The sequence below is a fragment of the Pituophis catenifer genome, unplaced genomic scaffold (assembly GCF_029215685.1).
Source record: "Pituophis catenifer annectens isolate HBS135680 unplaced genomic scaffold, rPitCat1.0.hap2 SCAF_10, whole genome shotgun sequence".
In the NCBI taxonomy this organism is placed as follows: domain Eukaryota; kingdom Metazoa; phylum Chordata; class Lepidosauria; order Squamata; family Colubridae; genus Pituophis; species Pituophis catenifer.
Genome location: NW_027256890.1, coordinates 27,644,713 through 27,664,993, shown reverse-complemented (window position 1 = coordinate 27,664,993; position 20,281 = coordinate 27,644,713). Strand labels below are relative to the sequence as shown.

General features: G+C 47.5%; 1 protein-coding gene across 2 annotated transcripts; it reads right to left on the bottom strand.

The window, feature by feature from the left end:
- Window positions 1-64: 64 nt before the first annotated feature.
- Window positions 65-20,180, bottom strand: ZFPL1 (zinc finger protein like 1). 2 transcript variants are annotated; one of them, XM_070950462.1, is made up of 8 exons: window positions 20,048-20,180; window positions 15,997-16,139; window positions 14,456-14,567; window positions 12,043-12,236; window positions 10,189-10,264; window positions 3,346-3,525; window positions 2,552-2,681; window positions 65-1,832 (listed from the first exon to the last, which is right to left on the bottom strand). In XM_070950462.1, exons 2-8 carry the CDS (start codon window positions 16,096-16,098, stop codon window positions 1,649-1,651), a joined length of 978 nt encoding a protein of 325 aa, XP_070806563.1. In that variant the 5' UTR covers window positions 16,099-16,139; window positions 20,048-20,180; the 3' UTR covers window positions 65-1,648. The 2 variants fall into 2 exon arrangements, with proteins under 2 accessions (XP_070806563.1, XP_070806564.1); XM_070950463.1 differs by having other exon boundaries at window positions 3,373-3,525.
- Window positions 20,181-20,281: the final 101 nt, after the last annotated feature.

The window sequence follows — 20,281 nt, the reverse complement described above, 5'->3', positions numbered from 1 at the left end:
CAGCTTGTTCACATTATCCCAGCCGGTAACCTCTGAAGGAGCTACGAAGGAGTAACCGCCAGCCTTTAGGATTAGCCAAGAGAGTTTAATAGAATATTAACAAATGTCTCTATTGCTTCAATGTGCCAGAGTTTTGCACTCTCTCCGCCCTACATCCGGAGAACACGGAAGCAAGAAATAAACCGCTGCAGGTCATTTACCGGCGTTCCACCAGCCCAAAAACGCTTCCCAAACCTGGGCTCTCCTGCAAAGGACGATGGGCAGGATGGGCTCCTGCTTCACCCTTCTTGATCGGACATCTGGGGACGAATGAGAAGCCTTTCCTCCACCGGGTGCCCCCCCCTTCCCTCCCAAAATGGATCGGGACTGGCGCTTTCGGGCCCACCAAATCTGCCAACGCCGGAGAAAGAGGAAAAGTGGTTCTGGAGAAGACAAAGTTGATGCCACCCTTCTGGAGAAACTAAGGTCTAAACAGAGCGGAGATGTTTTTTCAGAGGTGAACTTGGAAGGCAGAAGGTTGTCTGGAACCGAGAGGACAAGGACGAGTGGGGCATAAGATAATAATGGCCTTCTTCTTTTTTTTTTGGATGTGTAGCGCCTGGGCTATTAAGGGAACGCAATGTGTAAGCACCGAGGAGCCGTCGCCTTCTCTTCTCCACAGCGCTTCGACCGCCTGCCAATCAAACCCTGGACTTTTTTCAACCACTGGGTTGCAGAGAAAGGCAGCGAGGCAGCCTTTGGTCCTAACGGAATGGGGCCCCAAGCCTGAGGGCCTCGAAGACGCACGCCGTGGGGCTCCCCAAGACCACCGGTGTCCCGTATCTAGCAAGTAATTAGAAGGAAAACGGCGGAGAGAAGCTGGAAACTAGCCGTGTTAAGGGAAAGGAACCGAGGTGGGGTGCAAAACAGGTGTTGCTTCAGATTAGACAGAGCTCCCTCTTTTGTTGGGGGATGGAGCTGGGGTGTTCCTGCAACCAAGGACAGCTTGTGCAGAAGCATCAAAATGGATTTAGGATAGGACTTGACGGAGGAAATCCCCAAACTTGGCCGTACTCTTTTATAAAAATTGCTACGGGTTGGGTGGCAACAGGCCGTTCCCACTTCCCAGTCGATTCCTCCTGTCTCAAAACAACCTTCGAAGAAGGAAAACAAAGCAACTTCAGGGAAATCGTTTGACCTCAAGGAAAGGCCTCATCTCCCCTGCTGAGCTCGAGTGGAACCCGGGTTGTGAGAGAAGAAAACTGGAAGGGGAGGCGTCGTTCTCTTTAAAAATTGCCAGTTCAATCCTGTCCCTCAACGGCTCACCAGCCCTTTTCTGCATAAAGCTGGCGACAAAATTTTGTCGTTTGCAATTCCCATCGGACTGCGGGGAGGAGGAGGAGGAAGAGGAGGAAGAGAAAGAGATGGCCTGTCTTTTAACTGGCATACCTTCATCCAAGCTTTAAAGGTGTCCCAACAACCTTGTCTGTCCAGGCTGGGAAGCTCACGGAGACAATACCCAGTAGTTGCAACCCCAAGGCCTCCCTCCCTCCCTCCCTCTCTCTCTCTCTCCGGGGTGCAATTCTGCCAAGGAACTGCCAAGAGGAAGAACCGAGAGTGGGATATACGGGGCCCACGTGACGAAGGAGAGGCCGGCCCTTTAACTCAACTACTGTCCCACTCGGATGTGAGGGTTGAACTTGGGATCCAGGCTGGGGTCGTTGTCGGCTGAGGCACGGCCGAGTTTCATCATGACGATGACGAGCGTCAGGAAGCCGATCCCGCCGATCAGAAGGAAGATGACGAATCTCTGCATTAACGACCGCGGCTGCTTTCGGGTGCCGAAGCGGTTCCTGACGGCAGAAGGAAAGAGAAGATTAAGCTGCCCCGTTCTTTGAGGTTCTGAATTGGATTTTTGCCTACTGGAGGTGCTTTCGAACCGTTAGCTGGCTTGCCGTGAGATCCCTCAAGCCGGATCCTACGCCAAGGAAACCTTTTAAAAATGGGGGAAAGGAATGAGGAAGCTGCCGGGAGAGACTCCAGAATAATCAAGAGAGCAGAACCAAAAAAAATATTCCAAAGTCCACCAGATCTGAAGCGTAATTACAACCTGCGTGGAATCCTAACGGTGCTTTTCCAACAGGCAACTGGAGTTTTTTCTCCCCCTTGAAAACGTTTCGCTTCTCATCCAAGAAGCTGCTTCGGTTCTGGATGAGAAGCGAAACGTTTTCAAGAAAACAAACTGAGGAAGTCCAGTTCCTTTTGCAAAAGGTGTAACCATCATGAGCTGGAGGATTGAGCGTCTCCACAGACATTCAAAACCTGGCTTGGAAGCCAGGCGGAGTTTGGCACCGTGGCCAGTTTTTTTCAGGCCCGTGAACAGCTCACGCCAAACCGAGAGGACCTCTCGAGGAAAGGAGCCCCTCCGCTTTGTTTTGTGACTTTTCCCTCCCGTCGCTCTTGGCCCCTTCTCCAATCTCTGCTTGCTGCTCTCTCTACCGCCAGCATCTCTCGGGGGAGAGCTGGTTTCCCAAACTGAACAAGCCGGGAAGTTCTTTCTCGAGGGACTCACTTGAGCAGCTGGGCGAGCCAGCTGAGTGTCGGCCTCCGGCGGTATTTGTCCTCGTCGAAGTCGATGGTGGTGCTCGAGTCCTGGCCGACGCCGGCTTCCCGGGTGTCGTAAATTTTCCGCGATGAGGAGGCTGCAGGCATAGAGAGAAGGGAAGAAATAGAAATAGTAACCCTTTCTTGCCCGCCCCCCTCTCTAAACTCGTGAGTTTCACTGGAGAAATTCTGCAGATAATCGATTATACGAAACCCAATACAGTGCTATCATGTAAACGCGACGTTATGAATCATGATGGAATAAGGAAAAAGGGGGAAAAAACAGGTCTGGGAAACTGCATATTGGACAATCCTCCCCATTATGCAAACTGGCCCATATAATGCTTAAAATTATCTTCTTCCTTGCCCTTCTGTAGGTATATTGGCGAGCCAGCAACAGAACAGAGGTATTTTATGCTTTATTCTCCTTGCTCTTTATTTTGGGAGCTTTTTTCCCCTGCATCCCCAGAGAAATTACAAGTAGAAGTGGAAAAATTAATTCTAAATGAACTTGCATTAAGATTTTTTTTTCACTCAAGTCTAAAAGGAGTTCTTTGGGGTTTCAAGTGATAAAAATGAAGGATTTATGCAATACTTTTATCAAATAAAGGCACCCAGATTTTAATCAAATGTCGGCAGGAAACGCCGACTTTCCTTGGGACCTCTGAAGGGGATACTGCTACAAGCAAGGTCACAACGCCTCCCCCCCCACAAATCGATTTATCTCCCTCCGTCATCCCACCCCCAAACGCAGCTGCCGACCTGCATTGATCGTGAGAATGTCTCTACCTCCGTCACTCATGCTGACGATCGTGTGTTGGTCCGCCACACCGCCATTCTTCAGGTTCTGCTGTTGCTGCTGCGGAGACTCGAAGTTGCAACTTGCACTGTAGGAGAAGGCCGAAGCCGAATTCTGTGGGGCAGCTTCTTCTGAATTTAGGGCTGGCGAGGGAGAAGAAAAACAGCTTTGAGCTCCAATGAGATAGTGGGGTATTTTTGAGACATTTAAGCATTTAGCGCTTGCCGTTAGGTGTTTTAAAAAGAGTTTTCTGGGAATTATTAGGACCGTCTGCAATTTTTGTAGGCTGCTCACTGCCACTGAGGAGGCAGCACTTAAATCAGTGTATGAATCAATAAAGTTAAGATATAACCCTAGCCTGATTGTGACTGAATTTAGGTATTGGGGCGTTTTTTTAAAATTAATTTTAATGGATTGTTTGATTGTAGAGGATAAAATGAAGAACAGTAAAACAAACAAACAAAAGGAAACCCTAACAACAAGAACAAGAACAACAAAATATAGCGTACAAAAAAAGAGAGAGGGAAAAGTGATTACTTAGATTTAATATTTAACATGTAGGGTCTACCCTGGCTAAGTGCTGAAAGAAAAGAAAAAACAATATATTCTCCTCCCCTTTTTATTTATTTATTTATTTAGGTAGGTAGGTAGGTAATGATAGATAGCTACATACATAGAGGATAGCTAATGACAGAAAGATAGATGATAGATAATGATAGATGATAGAGAGATATAGAGAGATAATGATAGACGATAATGATAGATGATAGATAGATATAGAGATATAGATAAATAATGATAGATGATAGATAATGATAGATGATATAGAGATAGATGATAGATGATAGATGATATAGATATAGAGATATAGATAATGATAGATGATAATGATAGATGATAGAGATAGATGATAGATAGATGATATAGAGATATAGATACATAATGATAGGTGATAGATAGATGATATAGAGATATAGATAATGATAGATGATAATGATAGATGATAGATAGATAGAGATATAGACAGATAATGAAATATGATAGATCAGTGATGTTGCATGCCAAAAGCAGGGGTTGCGTGGGGGGGGCGTGCCCACACCCATAATTCAATGTGCCCCGCCCCCACCACACATGTGCACGCACCCCCCCACACTCCCCCCACTTTTGGCACATGATGGCACAGTGGGCCCGGTAGGCCTGTTTTTCGCTCTCCCCAGGCTCCAGAGGCTTTCTTGGAGCCTGGGGAGGGCGAAAATGGCCTCCCCCCACACACCCCGGAGGCTTTCCAGAGGCCAGAAATAGCCGTTTTCCCGACTTCCGGTGGGCCCGGAAGGCCCAAAAATCAGGTGACTGTTTTTGCGCTGGAGCTGAACTAGGGCAATGCTTGCGTGCCCACAGATATGGCTCCGTGTGCCACAGGTTCACCATCATGGTGATAGATGATAAATAGATAAGCGATAGTGTCAGACTACGATGCTATCTCAAAATTAAATGAATTTCCAAACTGCCAATCTTTAAGGAAATCTTTTTTTAATTGAGCACAGCCACCGGATCATGACTCCGCGCGGACAAGACTGACCTTTTGTCCCCCAATCCCTCCTTTTCCGATCCCCAAATCTCTGCTTCTCATTGGCTATCTTCCAAGTCATTCTTCAGACTTCTTTTTCTCGTCATTTCCCAGGAATGTGCCCCCTCCCCTCATTTCCACAACAGCCAGACTTCAAAGGGATTTAGCAGGCAAAAGTTTCAGAGTTTATCTCTCGCTCTCCTCTGCTCTCTATGCCAGCGTTGAAACGCTGACAGACAGACAGACAGACAGACAGACAGACAGACAGACAGACAGATAGATACGGTAGATAGATGATAGCTAAATAGCTAGCTAGATGATAGATATGGATGGATAGATGATAGATGATACACATACACACATATATATATACATACATACATACATAACACACGCACACAGAAAAAGAAGAAAAAGCAGTCAACAGCTTGTGCTAAACATGACACTAATCTTCAAATCCTTCTGTTAACCATCCGTTATCATATTTAGCATCTGGAAAGTCCACAAACGGTTTCCAGCCTCTTATAAAGCGGCCCAGTCCATTATCTCCGATCAAAGCAGTTCATTTAGGTCCTGGGTTGATTCGCTCGTACAAATGGAGCTTCCCGCACACGCGTGAGCGTCTGCCGCTCGCTCAAACGGAGCTGCGTGTGTCTGCCACTTTCATGGCCCAGTACCGGCCCAGAGCCTGTGGGGGGGTTGGTGGGGACCCCTATTCTAGAATGACTGTTTTCACAACATGTTAAGCAGGATTAGTTGTAATCACACAGACTTGGGCCTTAAGGGAAAGGGGTGGGTGGGCTTAGCAGGCTTTGGGCAAGCCTTTGATTTCATTTGGGCTAGAAGACCTCCAAGGAGTTCATTGACCAATTTAGTGCACTGTAAAAAAAGGGGGGAGGGGCTTTGGAGGCATTTCAAGTACAAAGATTTTTTCCCCCCACAAATAAGACTTGAAAGGGGGTTTATTTATTTTTTTGCTTATAAAGAAAGATGAATGAAAAATTATTCCACTCCCGACGAGTGGAATAATCTCCTCCCCCTATATTTTGAAATACAGATGTTTCTAAGGCACAAAATTACGAATGGCCGATCTCCATGTAAATGAGATTCATGGCTTGCACTCCTGAGGGAATTTACACCAGGGATAGGTGGTAGGTTTTAAAGTGGCGCGGTGGCGCTCTCGCCTCACAATCAGGAGGCTGTGAGCTCGATCCTAGGTAGAGGCAGATATCTCTCTCTCTCTCTCTAGGCACAATGAGAATATATCTGCTGAACAAAACTCCGCACTGGCAACAGGGAGGGCATCCGGCCAGTAAACACTCAGCTCCATTCAGTTGCCCAGACTCCACACCGCAAGGGATTATGGGGTCGTTAAATGAGGATGATGATGATAGGTGGTAGGTTCTAACAGAAAACTCAAACCTCAATTGCCAAGGACATGATACCGTCGCCCCATCTACCACTTCACACTACCTTAGCAGTTTTTAAGATGAGTGGACTTCAACTCCCAGAATTCCCCAGCCAGCTTAGTTTAGCTGGCTGGGGAATTCTGGGAGTTGAAGTCCACTCATTTTAAAATTTAATTTAATTTAATTTAATTTAATTTAATTTAATTTAATTTAATTTAATAATTTAATTTAATTTAATTTAATTTAATTTAATTTAATTTAATTTAATAATTTAATTTAATTTAATTTAATTTAATTAATTTAATAAAATTTAATAAAATTTAATAAAATTTAATTTAGTTTAGTTTAGTTTAGTTTAGTTTAATTTATCACATTTCTATGCCACCCTACTCCCAAGGGACTCTGGGCGGCTTACAACAAAAGTAATGCGACAATGAACATAGAAAATTATTATTTATTTATTTATTTATTTATTATATTTCTATACCGCCTTTCTCCCGTAGGACTCAAGGCGGTGTACAGTCAAGAAAAATATAGACACACAAACATCATAAAATTGCTAATTAAAATTGTTACTTAGTTTGGTCAATTAAATAAAACCCAGAATTAGATAACATTTAAAAAATCATTTGCATGTTTGTATGTTTAGCCCTGCCTGTTGGAACATCAGGGTCTTGAGGGCACGGCGGAAAGCACGGAGATCAGGGATATTCCGTATCTCCGGGGGCAGTTCATTCCAAAGGGTTGGAGCCCCCACAGAGAAGGCCCTCCCCCTGGGAGTCGCCAGTCGACATAATTTGACTGACGGTACCCTGAGTAGTCCCTCCCTGTGAGAACGAACTGGTCGGTGGGAGGCTATTGGTGGCAAAAGACGGTCTCGTAGGTACCCAGGTCCTAAGCCATGGAGCGCTTTAAAGGTGATAACTAACACCTTGAATCGCACCCGGAAGACCACCGGGAGCCAGTGCAGCTCGCGTAGGAGAGGTGTTACATGGGCGTAATGAGCTGCGCCCATAATCACCCGCGCGGCTACGTTCTGGACCAGTTGGAGCCTCCGGGTGCTTTTCAAGGGGAGCCCCATGTAGAGAGCATTACAGTAGTCCATACGGGAGGTAACTAGGGCATGAGTGACCGTGCGCAAGGCGTCCCGATCCAGAAAGGGACGCAACTGGCGGATCAGGCGAACCTGATAAAAGGCACCCCTGGCCACGGCCGTCAAATGATCTTCTAAAGATAACCGTGAATCCAGGAGGACACCCAAGTTGCGGGCCCTCTCTGTGGGGAGCAAGATCTCATCCCCTATTGTCAGTGATGGTACCAGCTGACTATACCGGGACGCCGGAAGCCACAGCCACTCGGTCTTGGAGGGGTTGAGTCTGAGCTTGTTTCTCCCCATCCAGATCCGCACGGCCTCCAGGCAACGGGACATCACAGCAAGGGCATCATTGGGGTGGTCTGGGGTGGAGATGTATAGCTGTGTGTCATCAGCATACTGATGAACACTCACCCCAAAACCACGGATGATCTCACCTAGCGGTTTTACATAAATGTTGAACAGAAGGGGTGAGAGGACTGACCCTTGCGGCACCCCACAAATAAGGTGCCTCGAGGTCGACCTCTGCCCCCCTGCCAACACAAACTGCGAACGGTCAGAGAGGAAGGAGGAGAACCACCGAAGAACAGTGCCCCCTATTCCTAACCCCTCCAGCCGGTGCAGTAAGATACCATGGTCGATGGTATCAAAAGCTGCTGAGAGATCTAATAGGACCAGGATAGAGGAGCAACCTCTGTCCCGAGCCCTCCAGAGATCATCCACCAATGCGACCAATGCCGTTTCTGTGCTGTATCGTGACCTGAAGCCCGACTGGAACGGATCCAGATAGACAACTTCATCCAGGTATCGGGGTAGTTGTCGCGCCACCACACTCTCAACAACCTTCGCAACAAAGCGAAGATTGGAGACTGGACGATAATTTGATAATATAGCCGGGTCCAGGGAAGGCTTCTTGAGGAGGGGCTTCACAACCGCCTCTTTCAAGGCGGCGGGAAAGACACCCTCACTCAGGGAAGCATTTATAATCCCCTGGAGCCAGCCTCGTGTAACCTCCCGGGAGGCCAGTACCAACCAGGAGGGACACGGGTCCAATAAACATGTGGCAGCGTTAAGCTTGCCCAGAATCCTGTCCACGTCCTCAGGAGCCACAGAGTCAAACTCTTCCCAGATAACGCTCTCAAGACCTGCCCCCGTCTCCTCCCCTGGATCTACCCAATCGGAGTCCAGGCCTTCCCGAATCTGAGCGACTTTATCATGCAGGAATTGTACAAAATCCTCAGCTCGACCCTTTAAGGGATCTTCCCGTACCCCCACCTGAAGTAGGGAGCGGGTCACCCTAAACAGCGCAGCTGGGCGGTTCTCTGCAGATGCAATAAGAGCGGAGAAGTAGCTAGACTTCGCCGCTCTTATCGCCACTAGGTAGATCTTAATATAAGATCTCACCTGTGTTCGGTCAGATTCAGATCGGCTTGTCCTCCAATCACTCTCCAGGCGTCTTTTCCGACGCTTCATCTCTCTCAGCTCCTCGGAAAACCAAGGAGCTAGACGAGATCGGCATCGGGTCAGAGGCCGCAAAGGCACGACGCGGTCCAAGGCCCCAGTAGCCGCCCTGTCCCAGGCGACCACCAGGTCCTCAGTCGAGTCGTGAGCCAGAGTCTCAGGAAATGGCCCAAGCTCCATCAGGAACCTTTCGGGGTCCATCAGGCGCCTGGGACGGAACCATTTGGTTGGTTCCGTCTCCCTGCGGTGGGTGGAAGTGACTTGAAAGTCCATGTGAAGGAGAGAATGATCAGACCATGACAAGGGCTTGATGTCTATATCCCCTATTCTTAGATCATTCAGCCACTGATCAGAGATAAAAATCAAGTCCAGAGTGTGATTCCCCAAGTGGGTGGGGCCTTGAACTACCTGGGTCAGGCCCATGGCCGTCATGGAAGCCATGAACTCCCGAGCCGTCTCCGACATCTCACCAGCAGATGGCAGGTTAAAATCCCCCATAACAATAAGTCTGGGGGTTTCCACCGCCACCCCCGCTATAATGTCGAGCAGCTCAGGCAGGACCGCTGTTACGTGGCAGGGAGCCAGGTACGCAATCAGTAGGCCCATCTGAATCCCCTGACCCCACTTCACAAGGAGGGACTCACATCCGGCTATCTGAGGAACAGTGGCCTCCCTCGGGCAAAGACTTTCTCTAATGATTGCTGCCACTCCCCCACCCCTTCCCTGAGCCCTTGGCTGATGGAATGCACGGAAACCTGGCGGGCACATTTCCACAAGGGGAACTCCTCCCTCCTGGCCTAACCAGGTCTCCGTAATCCCTGCCAGGTCAGCACCCCCCTCTGAAATAAGATCATGAATGAGGGGGGCTTTATTTACCACTGACCTGGCATTACATAACATCAGCCGTAGACCCAGGGTCTAAAAACATTATGAAAACATTTTAAAAACATTAAAAGCCCATGCACACCATTCATGGCCGGATCTCGCAAGATTGCAACACCGAGATCAACGGCCCCAGGCCTTCCGGAAAAGCCGGGTCTTCACCGCTTTCCGGAAGGTCAATAGGGTGGGGGTAGTCCGGATCTCAGGAGGTAACTGGTTCCAGAGAGCTGGGGCAGCCACAGAGAAGGCCCTCCCCCACGGGCCCGCCAGCCGGCATTGTTTAGCTGACGGGACCCGGAGGAGACCAATTCTGTGGGATTTTACCCGTCGCTGGGAGCTATGCGGTAGAAGTTGTTAAGGTGGAGAAAAGGCTCACCTGAGCCCATATACTCACCTGTAAAACTGGACCAGTCGCTGCAGTCTGAGGCGTTGTGAGTATCCACTTCTTGAGTCACTTCCATTTCATCAATCTGAGCAGGAAAAAAAATAAATAAATTAAAAATCCAGGTTAATAATCTGGTGGGATCCGGAAAGAAAGTCAAAATGACGGGTGATATGATCGGACTCTTTTAAGAGCAGAGTTCTCCATCCTTTTCGGGTTGGGGGTCTGGAGGGAGTGGGGATTTTTGCGGGAGGGACAGGCGCATGTGTGCAAGCACCTGCAACATTTGCAGCAACGCTCAAACGAGCGGGGTGCCCGCAATGAGGCTCGTGTGCATGCGCGTACACCGGCCAGCCACTCACGTGGCCCAGTGGCGATTAGGCCGCACCCCAGTATTGGGCTGCGGCCCAGAGGTTGGGAACCAGTGGTGGGATTCAAATAATTTAACAACCGGTTCTCTGTCCTAATGACCAGCTGGGTAGGTGTGGCTCAGTGGTCATGTGACCATGTGGGCGTGGCCAATTCAACATCACTCATGTCTATGGGCAAAGCGCCTTAGCTGTTACAATGTAATAAGGGTTAAGCAGAGAGGCAGTTTCTGTAAGCAGAGGAATAAAGATTAGGCTAGAAACACCACCAGAATGTTTCCTTCCTGCCTTCCTTACAGGATTAGCCCTGAAAAGTGGAAAAAAAAAGAAAATATGATTTCTTCTAACAACCGGTTCTCCCGAATAGGTGCGAACTGGCTGAATCCCACCACTGTTGGGGACTTAGAGGGTCTTAGAGGCATCCTGGACATGTTTCTTTGCTTGTTTATAAAATTTGTTGGCCGCCCGTCCTTATCTTAAGGTAACACTAGGCGGCTTACAGACGTAAAAATACATCGATGTTAAAACAAGAGAAATTAAAAGCACGATGTAAAGTCCTAAAAGTTTACGTTGTTTTCAAGGCAGAAATCCAGATTTTTCCCATTTGCTTCCCTTCAATTTATTTTATGGTTTTTTAACTTCCTTGTCTAGTTTCTAGTCCTGGGATTTTTCCTCATGGAAAATAATAATAATAATAATAATAATAATAATAATAATAATAATAATAATAATAATAATAATAATAATACATTTTAAGAAGGTACTTATTATTGTTGAAGGCCAAAGCACACAGTTTATTGATATTGCTGTACCAGGAGACGCCAGAGTCCGTATGAACAACTGAATTATCTGCAAAAGGTCCTCTCTTTTAAAGTAGCAGGATTAAAGCTGCCAAGTAATTATAGGGAGGTTGTCTGCAGGGATTATTTTTTTAAAACAAAAACAGTTTTTTTTCAAACATATATGGACAAAATCCAAGGCTGGAAACCATGGTCTCAAATCCAAATCTCTGCCTTCAACAGAGATCCGTCCATCACCTTCTCCTGAGGCTCTCAACTGCTGGAAAAAAATAACCCCAATCTGGATCCATTTCAAAGCAGATTAACTTGACCTGAATAGAATAGAATAATGGAGTTGGAAGGGACCTTGGAGGTCTTCTAGTCCAACCCCCTGCCTAGGCAGGATACCCTACACCACTTCAGACAAGTGACAAGTGAATTTCTTCTTAAAAACTTCCAGTGTTGGAGCATTCACAACTTCTGGAGGCAAGTTGTTCCACTGTTTAATTGTCCTCACTGTCAGGAAATTCCTCCTTAGTTCTAAGTTGCTTCTCTCCTTGATGAGTTTCCACCCATTGCTTCTTGTCCTGCCTTTAGGTGCTTTGGAGAATAGCTTGACTCCCTCTTCTTTGGGGCAGCCCCTGAGAGATTGGTGATACCTGGTGCTGTGAAAAATTGCTCACGAAGCAGCTCAACGATGGAAGGATTTAATTTCTTACCAAGGGAAGCCGAAGTCCGGCTCGAGCCCAGTTGACCGTGGAGAGCTTCTCTCGAAGGGCAGATGCGACCGGACTGACCAAGTTGGTGGGAGGGAAGACGGGACCCTGGCAAGAGGGACACTGGTAGCCGGCGGGGGCCGTGTTCTGTGGCAGCTGGTTGGCCATCTCATTGAGGCAGGACCAGTGAAAGAGATCTGGAGGGAAAAGGAGCCGTTAAAACAAAGTCCTGCCTTGGAGGCGCTATGCCAGTGATGGCTAACCATTTTGTTGCCGCGTGCCGAAAGCGCTTAATGCAATGCAAACGTGACACCCCCTGCACCCCGCCCATGCGCGTATGAACCCTACACGATCCCCCCGCCCCCACGCATGTGTGCGCGACCCCCTCCGTGCCCCATTTTGGGCCTAGTAGGCCTCCCTGCAGCCTCCTAGGACTCAAAACGGGCTGTGAGGGGGCACACACCCCGCATATGCACACGCAGCTCCCACATGCGTCCTGCCCCTCACGCATGCATGGCAGAAACCTAATATTCAGCTGGCTGGCAGGAGGCGCGCGCACATGTGGTTAAGCTGAGCTGGGCGACGGCTTGCATGCCCGGAGAAAGGGCTCTGCGTCAGGGGTGAAATGCTCCCAGTTCGGACAAGATCGCCCGATCCTGTAGCGATGGTGGTGGGTGGTTCAGAGAACCTGTAGCAAAAATCCCTGCCCTCCCCCATGCCCAGCTGAGCCGCACAATCATCAGAGGCTTTTTTTTTTTTTTTACTTTTAAAAGCATTTTTTCTACAACCTCTTCGGCCGAAGAAATGCTTTTAAAAGTAAAAAAAAAGCCTCTGATGATCGTGCGGCTCAGCTGGGATCGTCAAAGGCTTTTAAAAGAACCCCCCCCTTTTTTTTAAATGCCTCTGACGATCCCAGCTGAGTTGCCTGATCGGCAGAGGCTTTTGTCTCAGGAATTCTGGGAGTTGAAGTTCACAGGTTGTAAAAGAGCCACATTTGCCCACCCCTGGTCTAGGGAGATGTTCAACCATCCAGATCATGGTTGTCCCAAAGGCGCTTTTCCTAAAGAAAACTAAATTTTCTTGGGTTTTTTTTTTTTTTCCTTAAAAACATTTCGCTTCTCATCCAAGAAGCTTCCTCAACTCTGAGTGGATGGAGGAGAATGGAAGGATTTATATTCCTTGCATACAGCTGGTCATTTGCATTCTTTTTAAAGGGTCATCGAGGCCACTTGGAGGTTTCTGTGTGTCCTCAGGATCACCTGAGTGGTGCAAAGGGGGTGTGGAGCCTTCTTGGAACTGCTGAAAAGACTGTGTTGTAGAGTGGAGATAGATGATGTCATATCCTTCCCCCTCTGTCGAGAGAGGGCTGTTCAATTTTGACATAGATTTTGACCTCTCTTTCAAACCGGCGTTCCTCTCTGTCCAAAATATGGACTGCCTTTTTATCTATTTATTTAGAATAACAGAGTTGGAAGGGACCTTGGAGGTCTTCTAGTCCAACCCCCTGCTTAGGCAGGAAACCCTACACCACTTCAGCCAAATGGTTATCCAACATCTTCTTAAAAACTTCCAGTGTTGGAGCATTCACAACTTCTGGAGGCAAGTTGTTCCCCTGATTAATTGACATCAGCTGAGTGGTGCAAATTGGTGTGAAAGGACCCATTTATGTGAGGATACAGATAAATCTCCAAGTGGCCTCAACGACTCTCTAAAAGGATGCAAATGACCAGCTGTCTGCAAGGAGCATAAATCCTTCCATTTCCCACCCTCCAGTCAGAGCTGAAGAAGCTTCTTGGATGAGGAGCAAAACATCTTCAAAAAAAAAACACCCCCCCCCCCAAAAAAAACAAGAAAGTCCAGTTGCCTCTTGAAAAAGAAGCACCTTTGGGACAGTCTGAAGTTGATGTGTCCCCTGTCCCAGATAGCTTTTTGGGGAGCCCCAGAAGGGGGAAGCCTCTCTGGCATAAGGCCCAGAGAGTTTCTACCAGGGTGGATTTGATTTAAATCGAGTTGATTTAAATCACAATTTAAATCATGACTTAAATCACTAGTAAAAAGGCTTGATTTAAATCAACTCGATTTAAATCATGATTTTTAAAGAGCAACTGTCATCTCTGCTACTCCTTTGACCCACTGTTGACTCACCGATAGTCCCAGTGTTGCAGAATATACAGCCTCATGCTACCTAACTAAGCTCCATTTCATGCTGAATAAACTAAATTATTTATGTATCTTAAATAGAAAACGATCTTACGATAGATTTTTACCCCAAAAGTTTTTTATTAAAATAAATTTGATAAAAATCAAAAAAATCCGATTTAAATCAAAAAAATCCGATTTAAATAAAAAAAATCTGATTTTTTTTTATTTTTTAAAAAAAAATCATTGATTTTTATCCACCCTGGTTTCTACTGACCGTAACACACGAGCCGAACCGTCTCTTTGTTGGAAAGGAGCGCGTTACACAACCGGCAGTTGGGATTGTAATCGCTGTCTTGTAGCCACTGCAGGTACGACTGGACGATGCACTGAAAGAAAAAAAAAAACAGGAAAATAAATAAATAAATTGGTGTGACGGGCAGCAGATGGAAATGGGTGGGTGGGTGGGAGGGGAGCCTGTTTATGTTATAGAATGGAAAGACCCTCTTATTTCAGTTTTTAAGGGGATTTGCAACAATCAAGAGCTAACGCAGAGGGAAAAAAAATTGTATGCATCTGGTTTTTGACAGTTGAAGCCATAAATCAGATTCTAGCTGACTCGTCCTTCCGTCCTTCCGAGGTGGGTAAAATGAGGACCCAGATTGTTGGGGGCAAGAGGGTGACTCTGTAAACCGCTTAGAGAGGGCTGCAAAGCACTGTGAACTGGGATATAAGTCTAAGGGCTATGGCCTTCCTCCCTCCCAGTGGTTAGAATGCAGTATTGTAAGCTAACTCTGCCCACTGCCGGCAGTTCAATTCTGACTGACTGGCTCAAAACCTCTTGGAGAGGGCAGTAAAGTACTATGAAGCGGTATATACTGGTAGGTCTAAGTGCTATTGCTCTTCCTTCCTTCCTTCCTTCCTTCCTTCCTTCCTTCCTTCCTTCCTTCCTTCCTTCCTTCCTTCCCTTCCTTCCTTCCTTCCTTCCCTTCCTAGCTATCCTTCCTTCCTTCCCTCCTTCCCTCCCTGCTTTCCTTCCTTCCTTCTCTCCCAGTGATTAGAGTGCAGTATTGCAGGCTAACCCTGCCCACTACCAGGAGTTCAAGTGGCTCAAGGTTGACTCAGCCTTCCGTCCTTCCGAGGTCAGTAAAATGAGGACCCAGCTTGTTGGGGGCAAGAGGCTGACTCTGTAAATCGTTTAGAGAGAGCGATAAAGCACTGTGAAGCAGTCTCTGTCCCATTGCTATTGTCCTTCCTTCCTTGCTTCCTCCCTCCCTCTCTTGCTAACTCTGCCCACTGCTGGCAGTTCAATTCTGACCAACTGCAAATTTGGCAGTTTCAAATCTCACCAGGCTCAAGGTTGACTCATCCTTTCATCCTTTCGAGGTAGGTAAAATGAGGAGCCGGATTGTGGGGGCAATAAGCTGACTTTGTATAAAAAAAGAACACCGCTTGGGGGGGGGGGCGGGCGAAAGCCCTACTAAGCAGGTATATACAAAAGTATGAAGGCTATTGCTTAACGCATTGTAAGCCGCCCTGAGTCTCCGGAGAAGGGTGGCATGTAAATTGAACCAATCAATCAATCAATCAATCAATCAATCAATCAATACCTCTGACGATCCAAGCTAAGTTGCCTGATCGTCACAGGCATTTAAAAGAAAAAAAAGTCTCTGCCGATCAGGCAACTCAGCTGGGATCGTCGGAGCCTTTCGAAAGCATTTTTTTTTTTACTGTAGATAAAATAGTTTTAAAAGTAAAAAGAAAAAAATTTTTTAGATTTCACCACTGATCTGACCTCTCCGTGCTATTTCCATTTACCTTGGCATGGTTAGCGACAATGCAGTTCTCGCAGACATTCACCCGATGCTCAAAACAGAAGAGGTTCGTCACTTTCCTCTTGGGACATTTGCACAGCCCCATCGTAGTCGGCGCAGGGGGGGGGTGGCTTAGGCCGAGAAGAGCTGGAGAAAGAGGACACGGACAGAGGGATTACTTACACGAGGGTTTTTCAAACCGCAGCATCGTTAACGGCTGAGAATTACTTCATTCCCAGCTTAGTCCAAATTAATTGAATGAAATATTTTGGGAAATATTTTAAAAAAGGCATAATATTATTTTTCCCTATAACGAAGAAATGGAGAAACATGTTTTTAGAGGCAGAAAGCAGGCCCCAAGTCTTTCTTAATAGCCCACAGCAGATGCCAGCACGTAAGGAAATAAAAGAGCTTATTGAAAGAGGAAGCCAACTATCTAGATGGCTCCGTTCATAAGCAAAGCAAATCCTGCAGGTAGAAACCCATTCAAGACAGGAGTGTTGTGACCTGGGCTCACTTAGTCATTGCAGGACACAATTAGTCCCAAACAAACCTATTTTATTGTAACAGCTGAGAATTACTTCATTCCCAGCTTAGTCCAAATTAATTCCAAAACAAAGTCCTTCAGAAAAAGTCCTTTGGGCTTATCACAAACCTTTATCTTCTTTGGCACCCTGCCAAAGGCCTTTCTTGGCAAAGCCCCACGAAGTTCAGAAACAAACAAGAGATGCCAACTGGAAACAGAGTTAGCAACATTGCTTTCCTACAAAGAGCCCAAGAGCCTTTGCTGCTCTTTTAAGCCTTATGGGAGGGGCCAATCATCTCCTGGCCTTACTCCCGAGTTGTCCTTTTTGCTTTAGTTGCTCTTGCCTTCTGGCAGCTCTGCGCATGTGTGCACTAGGAACAGGCTCCTCCTGTTCCTCTGCCTCTCTGCTGTCCGACTCTGGAGGCTCTGGAGTCCGCACATCACTCCCAGATGGCCCTGGCCCCATCTCTGCCTGACGCAGAGACCTCGTCCAGGCTTTCCCCAGACTCCAGGACTGGCCCATGGTCCTCCCCAGCCCCCTCACTGTCTGACTCTGCTGCTAGCTCCGCGGGCTGCTGGCCGACCACAACACGCAGCTTAGCCATGGCTCATCTGTGCTTCCCCAATCACATTCGCAGTTCCAAGATGTCCCCTCGGAAAAATCACAACAAACTGGACAATACTCAAGAGCACAACGTTTTTTGCAGCTCTGCCAAGATGCAAATTAGGGATGCTAAGGTTACACACCTTAATCGAACGCCATGCTCTTGTGCTTTCGTAGCTGCATACATAAAAGGAAAATTAGGTGTCAGGCCTGTCACAGTTTGGGCACTTAGAAAAGAAAGACCCTCGACTCCCATTTGTAGCGAAAGGTATACTTTTACTAAAGCCAAGTGGTTACAGCCCAAGCAAAGCTGGATCTGAATATTCCCGTTCAAAACCTGCCTTTTCCTCACACACCCCCGCCCCCGCTTGACCCATTCATGAGCTTCCAATGATATTCGAACGTGGTGTTTTGGTAACTGCTTTGAGGTTTGGCACCTCTTTGATGATGTAGTTTCACATTCCGTTCTCATGCTCGTGTCCCTGGATGCCCTGGGTCTGTTCTGGATTGGCACCTGTGGTACCTGCCACCCCTCTCCCCACTCCTGCATTTTATGGCAGGGTTCCAGCGAAGCGAAGCAGGCTGAAGTATTTACGATGGTAGACCTGACAGCAGGCGACACTTAGGAACACAGAAGAACCTGGCCTTGTTGAACGCCTATCTTTTTTTAAAAAAATTTTTATTATGCATTTTCCTTTATTTAATTTAATTTATCACATTTCTATGCCGCCCAACTCCCAACGTTATTATACATAATGATTCCATTTCTGCAACGGCAGTGCACTGTCTGCATCAAATCTTTTAAAAACATATAGTTTTATATACACATCATAATTATAACCATTTTTCTCATAATATATCCAATGAAATCTTCCCTTCTAATCCCCCTATACAATTTAATCCATAATCAAGTATAATCAAGTGATAATATTGCTTATGGTATTTATTGCTTATATATATATATACTTTTATTTTATTGATAGTCCTTAATTATAAATTACTAACTTCTGCTTCTATTTTCTAACCATTTCTAAAATAGGATCCCACAGTCCTTTTCCTCTTTCTCTTGCTCTTCCTCCACAAACCCCCTTCCCTTCTAGCACTGATGATGTTTCCCTAGTTGGGTCATGAAACGTCTCCAAGAAAACAAACAAGCCCAGAAAGCACCAAGGACCGCATATTGTCGTCGTTGTACTCCTCCTCCTGCTCTTCCTTCTTCCCCTCCCTGCAATCATTACTCCCTCCTAGCACTGATGATATTACCTAGATGGGTCATGAGACGTCTGCCAGAAAAAGCCAAGCCCAGAGAACACCAAGGACCCCTCATGTCAACCCTGAGCTACAAATATTCTCCTTTATTGATCTTCCTCCTTCTCTCCATAATCCCCTCTCCTTCCCTTCAAGCACTGATGATGTTACCTGGTAGGGTCATGAAACGTCTCCAAGAAAACAACCAAGTCCAGAGAACACAGATGACCCCACAGTCGCCTCCCCCTCCTCCTAGCAAAGCGCACACCCTTCTAGCATTGATGATGTTTCTCTAGTCAGGTAATGAAACATCTGCAAGAAAACAGCCAAGCTGAGAGAAGTACCAAGAATCTCACAGTCCTTTTCCTCCTCCTCCTCCTCCCGAAACCCTCCTCCTTTCTACCAGCAGCACTGATGATGTTCCCTAGTTGGGTCAGGAGACGTCTGCCAGAAAACCAACAAGCTCAGAGAGCACCCAGGACCCCTCACGTCAACCCTGAGCTACAAATATTCTCCTTTATTGGCCTGCCTCTCCTTCTCTCCATTAATCCCCCCTCCTTCCCTTCTAGCACTGATGATGTTCTCTAGTTGGGTTACGAGATGTGTGCCAGAAAACAGCCAAGCTCAGAAAGCACTAAGACCCCAGAGTCTGCCTCCTCCTCCCTTCTAGCATTGATGTTGTTCCCTGGTAGGATCATGAAATGTCTGCCAGAAAACAACCCAGCTCAGAGAGCACCACGATCCTCACAGTCCTTTTCCTCCTCCTCCCTCCCTCCTTCCTTCCTTAAATCCTGCTCCTTTCTACCAGTAGTACTGATGATGCTCCCTAGTTGGGTCACGAGACTTCTGCAAGAAAACAAACAAGCCCAGAGAGCACCCAGAACCCTTCACATTAACCTTGAGAATACAAATATTCTCCTTTATTGGCCTGCCTCTCCTTCTCTCCATTTATCCCCCCTCCTTCCCTTCTAGCACTGATGATGTTCTCTAGTTGGGTCACGAGATGTGTGCCAGAAAACAGCCAAGCTCAGTGAGCACCAAGATCCTCACAGTCCTTTTCCTCCTCCTCCCTAAACCCTCCTCCTTTCTACCAGCAGCACTGATGATGTTCCCTAGTTGGGTCAGGAGACGCCTGCAAGAAAACAAACAAGCCCAGAGAGCACCCAGAACCCCTCACATCAACCCTGAGAATACAAATATTCTCCTTTATTGGTCTCCCTCCTTCTCTCCATTAATCCCCCCTCCTTCCCTTCTAACACTGATGATGTTCCCTGGGAGGGTCACGAGACGTCTGCGAAAAAAAAAAAAAAGCTCGGAGGGCAGCAAAGACCACTACCACTCCCTCCACCCACCCCCAGAAGCCCTCATCACCTGACAGGTCATGACTCCCTGATTGACGGGCATCCAAAACCCACCCGCCCGCCGTAACTGCGAAGCAAGGGGTTCGATCTAATGGCGAGGGGCGGATAGATTTCCCCCGCCATCCTCCCCTGGGGAGGAGGATGCAATCGGGGGCGTCCTCCGAACGCAGCCCAGCCCCATGATCCCCAGCCCTCCTGGCCGTCAAAGCCCATCGCTCTCCCCGCCTCCCGCCCCGCCTCAGGACCTGGGGGGTCCACGAGATCATATAGCCGGTCACCTCCCTGCAGCCACGGCGGTGGGAGGGATATACCCTACCTGCCTCCCTTGGCGAGGGAACCGTCCCGGGGAGGCCCAGGCGCCGGTAAAGAGGGTCCGAGCGTCGTCGGAGCAGCCCAACCGCCTCCGGGCCGGTCTTCGAGCGAGGGGCGAGTCCCACCTGTCTCCGCCGCCTCCCTCCAGCCCTCTGCCACGTCTCTTCCGGGAACGTCGCGCTCTGATGGCGTCACGCCGGACGCTCTCTCTTTCTCTCTCTCTCATTCATTCATTCAA

Coding starts and splice junctions, on each gene's coding strand:
- ZFPL1 (XM_070950462.1), bottom strand. CDS start 16,098: ATGGGGCTGTGCAAATGTCCCAAGAGGAAAGTGACGAACCTCTTCTGT. Junction 14,568..15,996: donor TTGTCGCTAACCATGCCAAG/GTAAATGGAAAT, acceptor TTTTTCTTTCAG/TGCATCGTCCAGTCGTACCT. Junction 12,237..14,455: donor GGTTCGGCTCGTGTGTTACG/GTCAGTAGAAAC, acceptor TTTTCCCTCCAG/ATCTCTTTCACTGGTCCTGC.